Here is a 15,821-nt window from a genome sequence, read left to right on the forward strand (position 1 = left end):
GGGTCGCCCGGTATGCGGCTGATGCAGCCCCCCACGGCTTGCGGGCTCTCCGCGCCCCACATTACCGGGGGGCCGACAGCGGGCCGTTTCGGGGGGGGGGGGGGGGGGGGGGGAGAGGTGGGCTTTCCCGGGGCCGCGGTGCGCCGAGACCCCCGCTCGTTTGGAGGAGGCGTTTCGATGGCCTGGCTTTCCCACCCGACAAGGCAACGGAACGGCCGCGCCGGCGGGCCCCCACCCCGCCCTACTGGGCCCGGGGCTCCGCTCAGGCCGCGCTAGCCGGGGCGCTCCGCTGGCGGGGATGGCGGGACGGCTCCAGGCAGCGCCGCTGCCGGCGAGCAACCGCCCTGGGGCGGCGCCCACCGCTAGCACCTCGTCTTCCAGTGCGGCGACCGGAGCCGCGTGCAGTGTTGCAGACAGGCTGCCGCTTGTGTTGGGGCGGGGGTTGTGCCGCGCTGCTCCGCTACCGCAGCTGTGCCGCCGCACTGCTCTCCTTTCCGAAACCACGTCCCTTGCAAGCCGGCGCGCGGAGCGAGGGCGCGCGCATCACGCGCGAAGGCGGGAAGCGGCGGCGCTGAGGTGAGGAGCGGGCGCCCCGCCGCGCCCAGCCCGCTCCGCCCGTGCGTTCGGGGCCCCGCCGCCGTCTCAGGGGGCCGCTCCCGCGGCGCCTCTGGCCACGGCCCCCGGCGGAGGGTGATACGAATTGGGGCCCGGGGGCCGTCGATCTCCGCCCGGAGCCGCGCAAGGGGCTGCGGCTCCCGCCGTCCCAGAAGCGAGTCGGCCCGGCGGAGGCAGCGGGAGCCAGGCCGGCAGCAGGTCGGAGGGGGCGGCAGGGGGCAGCCGGGACGCGACCCCGGCCTGTGCGGCCGGCCCGAAGGCGCGGACCGTGGCTCGGCCGGCGGGAGCTGCTGCGCTAGGGTCGTGCCGGGCGGCGCGGGGCCGGCGCTCAGCGCTCGCCTCGGCGAGCTGGGCCGGGGGGGACCTCTCCCGCCAGCCGCGGCCGCGGGCGGGCCCCAGAGGCAACGCTGGAGGCCGGGACAGCGGGCGCTGGCGCCGGGCCTGCGCCTTGGGCCGGCCGAGAGCTGTGGCGGCAGGAAGCGCTTGCACGCGCAGGGGCCGTGGAGACCTTCCACTGGGCGGTTTTCTGTACGTACCGTTCTCGAAATAATGCCGAAAGCCACTCTTACCTAGCACGGTTCGGTAGCTCGATTGCGTATTTTTCAGTGCCCACCGGTGACTTTTTTTCGGTTTGGAGTCTTTGGATCCGCAGCTGGGAGCAGTTGTTATTTCAGCAAAGGGTCCCGCAGCGAATTAGCAGTGACAGGTGGAGGTTGTCAGTGATGCTTCTCAGGTGAAGATGTCTGTAAGAAAGCCCCTTTGTATTGGGAGAGCTTTTGTGCTTTCTGTTAAACAGTGTGCCCTGTCCTAGTGAAAAAGTAATTTGGCAAGAAAAAAAACTTTAGGTGTTCTATCTGGGTTTTTATTCACATCCATCACTGTGGTACCACGTCTGTTCTCTGGGGTAAAGACTCCCCATATACATGTCACAGAACAAGTTGTTCTCCCCATCTCCTCAGGTGGCAGATGTTCTGGAGTTTGCCGTCATTTACCTTGTCGCTGGTTACACCACCAGCAGTGTAGGAGCTGCAAAGGAGGAGCTGAAGTTGAACTGTGGACAGGCAATGAACACAGAACAGTGTTAGAAGACATTTGCTCAGCTGAGAGCAAAAGATGTCTTTTAACTTTTTGTGTATGTTACTTACTAATTTTAGAAACAAAATTTTTTGCAAAGAGTTGCCAGGTAAATAATGCATTGTTTCCTGACAGGTGACACTGTACGGTGTTTAATGTATCATCCTGTTGCAATCTGTTTATTGGAGACAGGTGAGAGAGCGCTCCCAACTTTGTGTAGTTCAGGTGTGCAGGGGCACCAGTTTTGTCAGGCTAAGTTGAAATGTGTAGGCTCAAATCACATGCACACACTCCACATGTTGTAAGCTGAGTTGTTAAATAACCTGTGTATTTCTTTTTATGTAAATGCTTAGCTGAAACAATGCAACGCAATGTCAAAATCGCCATGCTTTCAGCACCCGAGTCAATCAGTCACTGAGCAGACAGTTTATGTGAGTGAATAATGAAGCTTCAGATAACATGTGCATCTCTGAGATTTTGCAAACCATACTAATGTTTTTTCTTTAGGCTACTAGGATTTCCGCATCTGTGTAAGCGTATATATGTTAACATTTGTACACACTAAAATTGAGTGTGGTGTTCCAAGTTGGTCAGGGCTACTGTGATCTGTTCTAACACTTTCAGATCTCCCAGTTTGTGGTTTCTCTCTTGCCATCATCTTTCTGTCCCTGTCCAGCATTGTACTTTCTTTACCTGTGATTTCTCTCCTGGGAGTACCGCGGGCCCATTGTACCTTCTTTCTCTGTTACAACCATCTATGATCGGTCCTTCTCCTTGACGTTACTGAACGCCTTGTTCAGTAAAAACAGAGAGCAATCTTCAGTTACTCCAGAACAATGGAGGAAAGCATGATTCCCTTTAAATTAAATGCTAGTGGAGAGCCCCAGATATTAACCATAACTGAACAGATTTAGGAATGCTGTTGTTGGCGCTTTAAAATGCTAGGTCAGCTGAGCTGCTGGTTCCAGTTCATTGATACTTGTTCAATACACTGCAAGGCCGAGGTGCAAATGCAGTCCAGATCGCAAGATGAAACGTGTGTGCCTTGTCTTGGTGTCTGCAGTGTATTATTTCATGTTAGAAAACCAGCATGTATTTGGGCATCTCAGAAGCACTTACTCATAAAGCACCTATTGCTTTTGGTTTTAGGTATCATAGCTTCCTATCTGTGATTATCCCAAGTGTCCCAAAAAGATTTATGTATTCTGTTTGTTAATACATCAAAATTTTGTACACTGTGCAGCTTCCTGTCCTTTTGTTGAATGCTGACGAGAAGCATTCCATGTTCCTAAAGGTGTCGCATAAATAAGACAAATGGGAGATGAGGTGCAGGACAGCTGCTAACCACAGATTAAAGAATAGATAGATGTAAGATGGTTGCATCAGTGGGTGGTGATATAAAGAGTACTCTCAAGTTCCCTAGCAATGCAGTGGAACAGGTGGGAGACACAGCTGTTTCTAAAGAGATTTTTTATTATTTCTGTTATTATCTTGCATGATGTATCACTGAGGCTGCTTTACTTTGATTAACATAACTCATAGTACCTGAATCTAGCTATTTAACATTTTTGTATATTGCTCACCAGCTTTTAGTGCTTCTGAATACTTTTAAGTTCTTCACATATCTCTAGAGTAGGTGCAGAGTACATAAGTTTTCTGAAAGCACAGGCCATGGAATCATTATTTCAGGAGGAAAATTTTAGGGAAGAGATGAGGCAAATACATTGATGAACTAGAAGACTTGAGACATTCAGTCTGGCAAGCTGGTTTGTGAAAGTTTGTTTTAGGAATTTCTTAAGAAGCGTATCTGTTGATCTGAATCCCTCAAACTTCTATAGTCCTTCTTGTTTCATCCTTGATTTCTTTGGGAAATAGTTTATTCTTAACTTTTAAAAGACTAGTTGTTTCTAAAAAGTATTTTTGCATTTCAGCTCTCTTGCCTTTCCTGTCTCTTGCAGGCATAGCTAAATTGAACTACAAAAAGATGAATAAATAACATTTGCACTTATGTATAGATTGGAAGCTTTAAGAAGAGGAGTTATGAGCTACTCAACTCCGCTGAATGGAAATTGTGACTTCAACACAAGTCCAGCGTTCAGCTTCTAGAAAAGTTGCAGAATGAGCTTGCAGGAGCACAACATGAATACTGAATTGTGAAGGAACATCAGTTGTGATGAAAGAGTGACAATTTTTTGTTTTGTCACAGGTGAGGATCCAAAACATGGTAGGACTCTCCAAATATGTAAAGATTTTCTGTGAAGAGGAAGACTTTTCCATAAGCCCATCAGGACGATAACAGCTTTGTACCAGGAGGTTGCATGTTCATGTATGAAGAAAGTCTTTCTAACTTCCAGAACAGTGTCACAAAATGCTGAAGGTGTGTGTAGAACAGGTTACACAGATGTCTTGGAAATTCTTTAAGTGTCGTTTGCACTGTCTTTGCATACAAAGGTAGGCCTCAAAGATGCCTCCCAGACCTGTTTATCTGTGACTCTTAAGCCACTGCATAGCCTTTGTTAGACAAGGGATTGCGGTTAGTTAGTGCCACGAATAGGGGGTTAAAAGCCTTTCACAAATAGTAATAGGTTTGGTTACTTACTGTGAATATTTCTACATTATTAGATTACACAGGCTGTGCAGTTTCTGTACAGGAGAGATTCAAGACAAGGAATACATGTATTTTAGCATGTAAATAGATACATGTGTTGAAGTTTTAATGGGGCTTTCTCATTACGTACCTGGGTTTAAATAGGGTATGTTCCTGTCCTTTCCATGGGTACTGATTTTATATTGTGTCAGAGATGTGGAAAGTTACTTGATTTTCTAGAAATGAGGCTTCGTTTACCATTTGTTTGGAGCCAGTGTTTGAAGTTGATGTTCCGCATGAGAAATTGGCTTGTCTTCTAACAAGACAGGACCTGTGGGATTCACAGCAGTAACCGATCAGGTTGTGGTTCACCCTTGTCTTTGTGGCTAATGAACTTTGCTGTTGGAGTAAGTCACTAGGGCAGTGTTCCTGTACTCTGGAACACTGCTACTGTGTCCCTCCCATCTGAGAGTGTAGTGGGGAAGGTTGAAAACTTCAAATAAAGGTGAAACAACTTCTGCATGAGGAATGGCTAAATATACTAATGCTCTTTGTGGCTAAAAAAAGAGACAACTGAGAGGAAATGTGAGAGAACCTATGAAATGAAGTATCGTGGGGAAGAGGGGAGAGGACTGTCTGTGTACACCTTCTTGGGGGCAAGAACTAAGAGACATCGAATGGAAGGAACAGGTGTCAGGGTCAGAACAAAGGAGGTCTTCCCACAGCATGAAGTTAGATTATGGAAGGGATATTGTGATCCAAGAAGCAGCTGGACAGCTTTCTGGAGAAGGAATCTCTCAAGAAGAGTAAAACGCAGAGATGGAACCTTTGTCTCGGGAGGTCCCTGGCATAATTGTAGGCTGGGAAGGTCTCTCTACAAGCCTCCTGTATTCTTATACTTTCTGTTTTCAGTTTCACCTTCTTCAGCCATATTGTGTTGTCACGTTCCCTCTGGTAAGGGTGACTGGAGGAAAATCAATTACAGATTAGTGAAGATCCCCATCATGCTGAGAAATGGCTGTGAATTGGCCTTTCTCACAATGTTCCTGGGGTGAAGCAGGGTATTGTGGTGTTGAAGATGACTTGTAACACCTCAGACTAGCACTCTTCTTTTGCCTGTTACTTTGACCCTACATTTACCTGCACAGCAGTGCTGCTGCTTACAGCCATGTGTCAGTCACAGTCAAGAAAAGAGACCTCATCGTGAGATTCACGATTCTCTTTTGTAACAACAGACTCTCTTTATAGAGAGAATTTTAACATAGCAGGTCTGGAAGAGAGAAGTACTTGCCCTTCCGCGTAACATAAACATACTCAAGAAAAGGTAAGACTTAGGATATTTCCATCTGATAAACCTGAAAAGAAAATAAGAGACAACTGCATTACAACTGAGCTCTTGTACCAGCAGCATTTGGTTGCCCAGTTGGAAAGCTGACTCTGGAGAGGAAACATTTTGCCTGAGGATACCCTATTTTTTAAATGGAAGCTTTTTTATGAAAATAAATATGAATGCGAGAGTTGAATTTCACATACTTTATTCCATGGTGAGGGGTTTCAGGAAGGCTGGAAAGGGAGTCAGGGCTTCATCATTTTAGTGGGGGGAAGTGCCCTTCATTCTCATCTTCTTATTCATCTTCCATGCATCTGAGGGCTGCTTTACGGAATGGTTGCAAAAGGGAGTCTCCCAAGATAAGGAGGGTTGTCTGCAATATTCATATTCTTTAGACAGTTCCATCTCCCTGGAAGAATAAAAATGAGGAGGTGATTTAGCGGCCTCTGTTCCTGTGGCTTTCAAAGGTTTTTATTATTTCCTAGCGGTTATGGGAAACTGTCAGATAAACATGTAAATGTGGACTGACATCATGTTTTCAGCACCTGGCAACACTGTAGGGTTTCAGCTGGACTTCAGGAAACACGATCATGGCCCTGAATGAAGGCTTGTTTAGTTTTTCAGATTGTCAGCTAGCCAGGCGTCTACATGTAACTATTATCAGTACACAAAATAATGTTAGAAAACTGTCAGTTGCTCACCCCACAACATCCGCAACATTTGCAGTCCCCACAGATTGTCCCAAGCAGGCCATTCACCACCTGAATGCCGCAGAGCACTGCCTGGATCCCGCTCATGACAAGCAACAAGGAGAAGAGGGTCAGGTTCCATGGAACGATGTTTTCGGGTGACTGACACGCATTCCACAATGTCTGGTTAGAGAGGTAATTCCTTGGAGGAGGGAACAAAACATTATGAAGAAGGTGATGTTAGCTCACAGAGGGGGCTCTGTCACAGCCGAGTTGCCACTGTTGGGATATGGCTGAGGTTCTGTGAGCTTCAGTACTGCCAGAAAGAATTTCCATTATCACACTGGTGCTGTGCTGGCTATCTAGAACACGATTTTGTTTTGGTTTCTAGATCAATTGCAGTAATTCATTTGAAAAGGCAAGGCATCAGATGGGAGCAATCAGAGACAAGTTATGTGTTTGCTACAATTAAATTGTTTCTGGTGTTTTGGGAAGCAGAGATCTTAGCCAGGCATGTGTCAAAGGGGTGTTTGTCTGCCAGTGTCTTCGCCAAAGGTGGTTTTGCTGCGGGTGTTGCAGTTCCAGGCAGGATGAGGCAGTGCCAACAGCTGGCACTACATAATACACCTGGGAAGCGTGCCCCCAGGGGTGTGGGACTTGCAGGGTCTCCTTGGGAGTATGGCACCTTTTGTAACTCCTCCTTGGCAGAAACCCCAGGCCTTTATTTGATTACAGTATTAGATATTTTGTTTGTGTGTGTCTAAGGTGTGATGCTGGATCAGGGCATTCAATCCAGTACCCCAAAATACAGTTAGGAACAAGGAAGCAATGTTGCATTCTACAACTAAATGTTTGTCGTTATTTACGGTATTACATTGTAATAAAAACAAAAAAAGTGAATTATCAAAACGATATGATAAAAAAAGAATAAACTCAGTTTTCCTATCAAAACATCAAATGCTACAAGACCAGTTGCCTCTTGCCCACTCAGCAGAAAACAACAACCTTTGCTGTTCTAGATGCCTTGTCTAAAGAACTGCAGTATTAGGTGAAAGTATTTTCTGTATTTTTTACCTTCATATTTTGATTTAATTGTGAACTGCTTAACCACTTCCTATATTCTTAATGCTGTGTTGTTTCCTGTGTTCTTGTCAAGTGATTCCTTGACTGCAACCAACGTTATGTTTGAAATAGAGCATATTTTTCCAGAGACTCCCAGAATTAGACCAAGACAGTTGGTTTCCAGCCCTCACTGACCCATGAACAAATAATGGGTAACATACAACTTCCTTTTTTTCTTTTAAACTTGAACTGTAATTTTGTGGTGTATCATGCAGGAAAAGCTGCTAGGTCTTTCTTGACTTAGGAAGGTTGCATTACAAATTCTCAGGTGATGAGTGGTTTACTGCACCCCTTGTTGATCTGTTCTGATTGCACCTGCTCTCCTTGGTAACACACTGTACCCTTGGACCTTTGCTGACTTCAGCCCTGAGCAGCTGGATCTCTAGGGTTTCATGTTCTTCACTACACCTCTCTGAAAGTGGTAAATGTCCATGACAGCAAACATGCTTGAGTTGCAAAGTATGAGGAATGGACAGCTTCCAAATTCCGTAACCAAGGTAAAATGACATATAGATTCTAATTATTTGAGTGCCATTGGATTTCAATATAAGATGTCGCTGCTATTCATGTAGATAGAATTTAGCAATGTGTACTGCTTATCATCCCAAGGATAACCTAAAAGGCTGTGCATTTCTCTTTATGGGCTCCTTTGAAACTCAGTGGTTTTGATTGTACTTGCTATTCTTTACATCTGTGCTCTTGAACCTTATGTAGTATTGCTGTGCATTGCTGGCTCTTCTATGAGCTTCTGTGTTTTAGACAAACAGTATAATTCCCATTTTCATACAAGGGATTTGGAAGTTAAATCATATCACAAACTTAAACACGTATAACTTCTGATTGTCTTGTCTTACCCATCCTGGAAAGGATAGGTCCACTCTGTTCCAGTGAAACATTTAGGGCCTCTGTTTAGGGCTACTGCTGACAAAACAAAGCAGTATCCAGCTCCCAGAACTCCAACTGTAGCAAATATTATAGAAGAAAACATCTGATGAAGAGAAAAATAATGTTATTCTTGTTCTTATTCAAACAATGAAATGTACCCTATTCATGGGAATGTACATTCCCTAAATTCATCTCTTAACGGTCAAAATAGTCAACTCCTGAACAGCTAAAATATACTAGTTTGCAATTACATAGTGAATGTGTAATGTGTACCTGCAATTCTATTCAAAAGCTTTAAAAGAATTAGCAGCGTTTGCCTGAAGACAGCAGGGTGTGGGTACTGACACAATAGATGGCACTCCTCCCCTTTCCACAGCGCTTTTCCAGCAGGCCTACTTCTTCAAGGTCCTGTGTTCACCGAAGCAGGTGACTTTTGAGAATCTCAAGAGATTATAAGCAAAACTGAAGTCTTGGACCACTCAAGGCATTAAGAAAAAACAAATCTACAGTACCCTTTACAAGCTAGCTTTGGTATTTGTTCATATTTGGATGAAGTAATTCTGGTTTTCCTTCCTGAGTCTTCCCTTCGGGTTTCATATTAGTATACTTTACCTCCTCGCAGGTACTTGTCATCGTTAGCCCTAACAGTGCAATTGGAATGGATTGGGAAGGATGTCTTTATTTTTCCTGAATTTCCATTACAGCATTTTCATGTATACTAATATGTAAGTAAATTATGGAAAAACTAATGCCCTGCTTCATTTCTGAAGCACTTGCAACTGTAAGAGTTTGTAGGTAGAAGTAGTGTCTTTTACTGGATCAAAGTGATATAGGTGGAGCAAAAAAAGAAATGTGCTTTCAGGTCTGTGAGCTTTTATTCAGACCTCATCAGGAGGCACTCGCCTTGGGTGTTGGCATGCATTTTTATGTTGATGTATATGATGGGGCTAACTTAAACATTATGTTTATGTGGTAGACATGATAGTGGTGTTTGTGCTAACATACAGGAACAAACTAAGTTCTCAGTCATGCTGTGGTAAGACCACCAGGACTCTTTTAGCATGGGGTACTTAGTACTTGTGACTGTATTAATAGTCACAGTTTCTCGGTCAGCTGCACTCTAACATGTGTTGTCAACAAGGCACTGCATAACATTGGTTGCTGTATGGCAGCACCATGTGTGCAGGGTTCAGCTGACCCTGAGGCAGTGGGAGCACAGGCAGCAAGGGCTCCCAGCTCGTCACCCCCATGTACAACCGTACACCCTGCTCAGCTGCATGGCAGAGGTGCGACTGGCAGCTGAGCAGCACGGCCTTAGGAGTTTGGTAGTTGCCAAGTTGTATGTGGCCTTCAGAGCTGAACTAAGGTATGTTCACTGCTAGCAGAAAATTGGTAGTGCAGTGTGGTGAAGAGAAATACGTGGCTCCAATTCTCTCTCCCCCTACCCCAGAAGTTCCACCTGCTTTGTTGGGATTGCATGAAGACAGTGTCGAAGATGGGATTTATGGAAGGCTCCTTGTTAACCTCGCAGTCATGATTCTTTTCCTACTTGTTTTTTCCTCACCACCACGCCACCACTCCGTCCCCAACTGAAACCCTGGTGCGTTATTAAAAAAAAAAGTGTAATGATCTTCTTGAGCCAAACAATTTATTTCAAAAAACCAGATTTTCCTAGTAAAAATACATGCATTTGTTCTCTAATCTTACTTCTAAACTAAAATGCTTGAAATGTTTACTAGTGTCTGAAGGTGTCCATTTGAAAGTTTTCATTTCTAGTGCGAAAGGAAGCTATAAGTTCAAAGCAGAGCCTGGTCTACCCAGCTTTAAGCAGGAGGTTGAATTAGATGACCTCCCGAGGTCTCTTCCAACCTTAAGTTTGCTATGAACCTAATGAGGTACTTGCAGCCCGTTGCTGGGTCTGCAGTGAGTTGGGAATGTAGTGCCCAGCTGTCAGAATAATTTTTAAAACCACCCACAAAAATTGACTAAAATGAGAACTGTTATGCTCTGCAAATCAGAGTGCATGTCTTTCAGAAATTAGTTTTAATTGTAACAGCAACTGTAAGTATCTTGTGATAGCAAAATACAACAAGTCTAGAGTTGTGGTACCTGTGGCACAACAACACACTAAACAACAACAACTAAAGGTATAATACAATTTTTGAGAGGCTGCTGTTTCTACTTTCAAGCATGCAAACAAATGACAGGGATTTGTGTCTCACACTGGACAGCATGTCTAGTCTCGCAATGACTGTGAGCAGCAGAAGATACATATATCGTATCAGTTACAATTTAGCTTTTACTTTTTTGCCATGTTTCCTCTCACTTACCGCAAACCTCTTTCCACAGCTCTCGTTACCACAGCACCCACAGCAATCATTATTCTTAAGGCCCAAAAATACCAAGGCAGGAAAGATCATCTACCAATAACAGAAATACAGTTTGAATTGGTATGAATTCAAGTGACATTTGCCTTTAAATATAATAATCCTATGTCTTTTTCTTCTTAACACTAAATTATTTATTGCAAAACTTGGTTGACTTGTAACTTGTTTATCACAGAAGAATTTGCAGTGTTGTAGTCTGCATTTGAGGTACTGAGGAAATCCAACGATGCAAAGTCATGGTGTGGGTGGGGGAAGAAAGATGGGAATGTCTAAATTTATATACTCACCAACACACCAGATCCCAAGATCCCTCCGAAGTACCAGACCTCAATTGTAATGTGTAGATTATTTTCAACCACTTTTCCTCCAGGGAAAAACAACAAAATGTTTGCGAGGGTACACAGCACAGCCAGGGGGATGAGAGTGGTCCCCAGACACTTAGCACAACTTCCCATGCACATGATTTTTTTAAAGAAATGGCAGACACAAAGGCAGAGGAAAAATCTCTCGGATGTTCTTACAACTGTTTTATAAATGGAGCTTCTTGGTGTACTTTACAAAATCCAGTTTCTGCTGTGCCTTTAGGGGAGCTGAGCCTGTAGAATGCTCCTTTCAGAGATGTTGCTGCAGTCAATCAGAAATGTAGCATGCTGGTTATTTATATGTTCTTGCAGCTGTGATGTCAATTTTCTGAACGTCTGTAGATGAAATTACGTTCAGTGTAGCCTCTCATTTTACTATGACAACCACTAACCTCTGTTAATATTTTACTTATATGGATGAAACACTTCATTATCTGGGCTCAGGTCATTGGTAGATTTCCTTCTTAGTTCTGGATCATAATTTTTACAACACACGGACCTTCTTCACACACAAAATACTTCTATGTAAACACTGACATGAAAACACATAATGCATCAGCTGATGTTAGTAACAGCTCTGCAATGGAAAAAGTTCTAGTGACGTTTCTTTGGGAAAGCCGAGCTAGTCATTTGTCATTTTGAAGCACTCGGATTTGCAATAGGTAATCCATTATTATGGAGGCAGTGCTTTGCAGCTGGTATCTCAGAATAAAGGCTAATGATCAAAAAGTGTTTCTGTGAAATTGCTCCTTACATTGTGTTGTGTTCTCTAAGGGTAATGCGTTCCCTCAAAGCCCAGCATTTCATCTGTGCTCAGGCAAAATTTCCACTTAAAATTATGTTGCATGTGGCAGGCAGTCTGCTGAGGTAAAGCAGAGCCTCATGGCTTAGCATGCAGTATTTGATTCAAATAAGCATCTCTCTTAAAGCAGGCTCTGCGGCTCTTTAACATATACGGGGTACCTTTTCTTTCATATTTAGACTTTGTATATTTTCCTGTAGAACTTGTGTTAGGATGATTTTCCCACCGATCTTCATTCCTAGCAAACAGTGTTAGATGCACTTCCATTGCCATTTCTATGTGGACACAGGAATTCCATGTATTTTGAGATGGACAACAGTTTCCACTTTGCTCAGAGGGCATAAAGCTCAGGAAATTTTCATTCAAATTTGAAATAAGCCTTCTCTTAAAGGTATTTGAGGGTTTGTTTTGATCCATATAGTGGATCTCCGCTGAATCTTCAAAGACAGGCAACCCAGAAACATCTAAGATTTTACCTTGTACGACCACAAAATCCCAAGAAGTACATGATAGTGAACTGTCCAAAGCTTGTCTTGAACACTCCAGAGCTATTGCTTCAGGTTAAGTAGCAGTGCTGAGTAAGCTGGTTTTCACAGCACCATCCTTATACAGATGACAGCTGAAAGAAACCCAAGTCACTGTTGATCTAGACTAATTCCCTCATCTGGTTCATCACAAGCCACACCGATAATTGTGCAGATACAAGGAAGCTGGGAGAGCCGGCACAAGGGATGTCTTGAGCCACCGCTGATGCTGAAGAAATGTATTTGCAATCAGAGCCTGCTGGGCCTGTCAGCTTTAGGCTTCTTTGCAGAAACAAAAGGGTATAAAGTAGTTTTATCAGCTGGGAGGGCCAGACCTGTAGTGTCATCAATGCTTCACCTGATATGGTTAACAGACTGCCCTGATTTCAGCTGGGATGGAGTTTATCTTCTTAGTAGCTAGTACGGTGCTGTATTTTGGTTTGATGTGAGACTTTTGAGGTCCTCAGGCCTTGCTAGCAAAAAGGCTGGAGGAATTGGGCACAAGAGATTGGCAGGGGACACAGCCAGACCAACTGACCCAAACTACCTAAAGAGGTATTCCATACCATGGGTTGTCATGCCTGGTATATATACCTGGGGGGCTGGCTGGGGCAGGCAGGTCATTGCTCCGGGACTGGCTGGGCATTGATCAGCAGGTGGTGAGCAGTTACATTGTGCGCCACATGCTCCTTTCTTCCCTCTGGATGTTATTCTTTCCCTTCCCCTTTTCATTGTAACTGTTACTGTCATCATTGTTATTATTGTTCTTTCATTTTTATTTTGTTTCAACTATTAAATTGGTCTTATCTCAACCCTTGCTTTACATTCCTTTCCAACTCTCCTCCCCATCCCTCTGAGTGGGGAGTGAGCAAGTGGCTGCGTGGTACTTAATTACCAGCCAGGGTTAAACCACAACATAGACTTTCATGATATACCCAGTGTGTAGAGAGCATCTGTAATTTGGCTCCCAGTTGTAGTATAGTGACTCCATAACAGGCATAGAGAAAATATTTGCTGTAGCTTAAACACAAATCTTACTTTGTTTTTTTTTCCTTCGTTCTCTCTCAGACTAGCATGTGACTTTCTTGCAGTTGCAAATTGGCTTGCAGTACGGAGGGAAAGGTTTAAATTGTAGTGCATTCAGCACCCTGCCGTCCTGTTTTACTGCAGGTGGCTCAAATGCAGATGCTTCTTGCCCTTGCCAGGCTTTCAAGCTGAGTTTCACAACAGTCCTGCTCTTTCCTTCTTACTCCACTTACCAACATTGTCAGTACCACTGAAGGTTAGCCAGACCCCCCTGTTCAGCTGTATTTTTATTTATGCATGGTCTTTTTAAACTACTGCCAACCTTTATGTGAGGGTTTAAGTTACACTTACTTGTCAACAGGGATGGCTTAAGGGGCAGTGGCATCTAGCCTGAGCTGGAAAACAAAACTCAGATTGACTCAAGTCTTTTTCCAGGGAGAAACTGAGTGACCTGCATGCTCAGTTCCTCTCAAATGGTTTCTTCCCTTACGTTCTAGCCCACATTTTCCAACTCCAGCCATCTATCTGGGAGGAGGACCAGTGAGCCCATTGTCAAGCATTAGCCAGAACTGCTGGTCCTGGAATAAATACTCCATTGTGGAGACTCTGAGGGCTGGTAACTGTGGTGGAGCTGGTCTTTGAATATTGTGTCATCCTGTCCCCACTAGTGTTTTCCTAGCAATTGTGGAGTCAATGGAAGGCACTCCTTTCTGGTATGCTATGAGGGTGTTTCCTCCTCTCCCCAACTCCTGAGTCATGCAGAGTCCATGCTGTGCAAAGAAAGATTAAATGACATGTTTTCCTATGGAAAAATAGTCGGAATGGAAGGCCACTTGGGTAGTTTTGGTAGTTTCAGGAGGATGTAAGCAGTGATGATACCTTATCAGTTCTTCACCCGGTTTCTTAAAACACAGACAGGCAATGATCTGCAAACTATGTGGAGACTGAGGAATGACAGGAACAGGTAATTTGATAGATATAAATAATAAATACAAATACAGCTACATGCCCTGTGGCTACATATAAACCTGTAGAGTGCATGGTAGCTGGTAGCTGCAAATGAGAAAATTCAATAATTGGAAACAGTGATCCTGAAACAGAACCAGATGTAGCATAGATGGTAACCTGAAAAGTAGAGCAAACTAGCCTGGATGCAGCACACACTATAGTTAACCATCCTTTTCTCAGTACCTGGGCTGGGCCCCTGAGATATCACTAGTACTATCATCACAAGAAATTCCATTTTTTTTGTTGGCCAGATTTCTAGGTAATCTTGGTAATCAGATTTTGATCTTGTTCAGATAGATGAATGCGGCTTAACATGTATTTTGATGTATCTATTAATTTTTAATTGTAGATAGGTGTCTCTTGAACAGTTCTTGTGTCAGTGACTGAACTCATTAGGCAGTTATGACCCAAGGTCATGAGTTCTTGCTCTTGTGATTGCAGCTGCTTCCATGCTCTAAATGTAGTTCGGATATCTGGAGCTTCATAAGCTTCTGTGAGAAGTACTGATCCTGGATTTTACTATGAATTTATGGGTAGGATTGGATTTAGAGTAGCATAGCTGAAACCATGCCGGTTCAAGCCTCTGCTGCAGCAAGTAAATTTGCTGCATGTGTGTTTATATATATCTTTTGTATATGTGTATGGTGGCACACTGATCTCAAGTAAGAAATACAGAAGGAAGTTCCTACATAAAGTCACTCTGAACCCACAACATGGTGTTGTATATGCTTTTGTGTTGTGCCATTCCATTGATGGACTGGAAAGAGGCTAGTCCTGTGGACCAAGTTGCTTTTCTTTGAAGAGAGAACAAAGAAGAGTGAATTGATAAATGTCTCCCTTCATGTTACCCCAGGCTTCACTGCAGTGAAGGATGGCATTAGTACAGGCTCTCCTTTCCAGAACACAGGAAAGCCACCCAGCTGTGACACCAGTGTAATGAACCCAGGTAGACATACAGAGGAGACAGACCCCACTCCCTTTTGCTAGCAGTTGAGACAAGCCACTCCTCTCTGAAATGCATGGATACAGCATGTGTATCAGTGAGATGCTGGAAGAGCAGGGCTGCGTGAATGGAGCTGTGTTATGTGCAAAGTAAAAGCCATCATCGCACCCTTTTTCACAGCTTTGACGCAGGAGACATTCATTCCCTTTTCTGTTCACAGACTCCTCTGTCAAACCTGGGGGATAGCTGCCTGATGAGGCATGAGAAAGCAGAAAAGGGAAAAATGTCTGAGAAAACTTGGTATTGTGGGCTTTCCTGTGATGGTGTTTTCCTGTCCCAGCCCCAGCTGCTGGACTTCCCCTGGGTTCTGAGGACAGACTGGTGAAATGCAGTTTCCTTTGTATCTTGTTTGACCTTTGTTCTCTTCCTGACGTTTTTGTTCAGATAAGAGCCTTTGACAAATGCAG

At 44.3% G+C, this 15,821-nt stretch overlaps 2 protein-coding genes across 2 annotated transcripts in view; one reads left to right on the forward strand and one right to left on the reverse strand.

Moving 5' to 3' along the window:
* Window positions 1-447: 447 nt before the first annotated feature.
* The window catches only part of LOC102047329 (transmembrane 4 L6 family member 1), a 54,734-nt gene continuing 39,360 nt past the window's right edge, over window positions 448-15,821 (forward strand). Inside the window, exon 1 of the mRNA XM_055723624.1 lies at window positions 448-576. The gene's annotated coding sequence lies outside the window, so the exon portion shown is untranslated. The remainder of the gene's footprint in view (window positions 577-15,821) is intronic.
* TM4SF4 (transmembrane 4 L six family member 4) lies at window positions 5,795-11,409 on the reverse strand. Its single transcript, XM_005434297.3, has 5 exons — window positions 10,977-11,409; window positions 10,633-10,722; window positions 8,272-8,405; window positions 6,308-6,497; window positions 5,795-6,015 (listed from the first exon to the last, which is right to left on the reverse strand). Exons 1-5 carry the CDS (start codon window positions 11,148-11,150, stop codon window positions 5,998-6,000), a joined length of 606 nt encoding a protein of 201 aa, XP_005434354.1. The 5' UTR covers window positions 11,151-11,409; the 3' UTR covers window positions 5,795-5,997.

Source organism: Falco cherrug, chromosome 11 (assembly GCF_023634085.1).
Source record: "Falco cherrug isolate bFalChe1 chromosome 11, bFalChe1.pri, whole genome shotgun sequence".
Taxonomy (NCBI): Eukaryota; Metazoa; Chordata; class Aves; order Falconiformes; family Falconidae; genus Falco; species Falco cherrug.

Excerpts from the sequence above, each read along its gene's own strand:
- TM4SF4 (XM_005434297.3), bottom strand. The coding sequence starts at position 11,150 with ATGTGCATGGGAAGTTGTGCTAAGTGTCTGGGGACCACTCTCATCCCC. Across the intron at positions 10,723-10,976 it reads TCTTGGGATCTGGTGTGTTG|ATGATCTTTCCTGCCTTGGT; the intron begins GTGAGTATATAA and ends TGTTATTGGTAG. Across the intron at positions 6,498-8,271 it reads ACCTATCCTTTCCAGGATGG|GAATTACCTCTCTAACCAGA; the intron begins GTAAGACAAGAC and ends CCCTCCTCCAAG.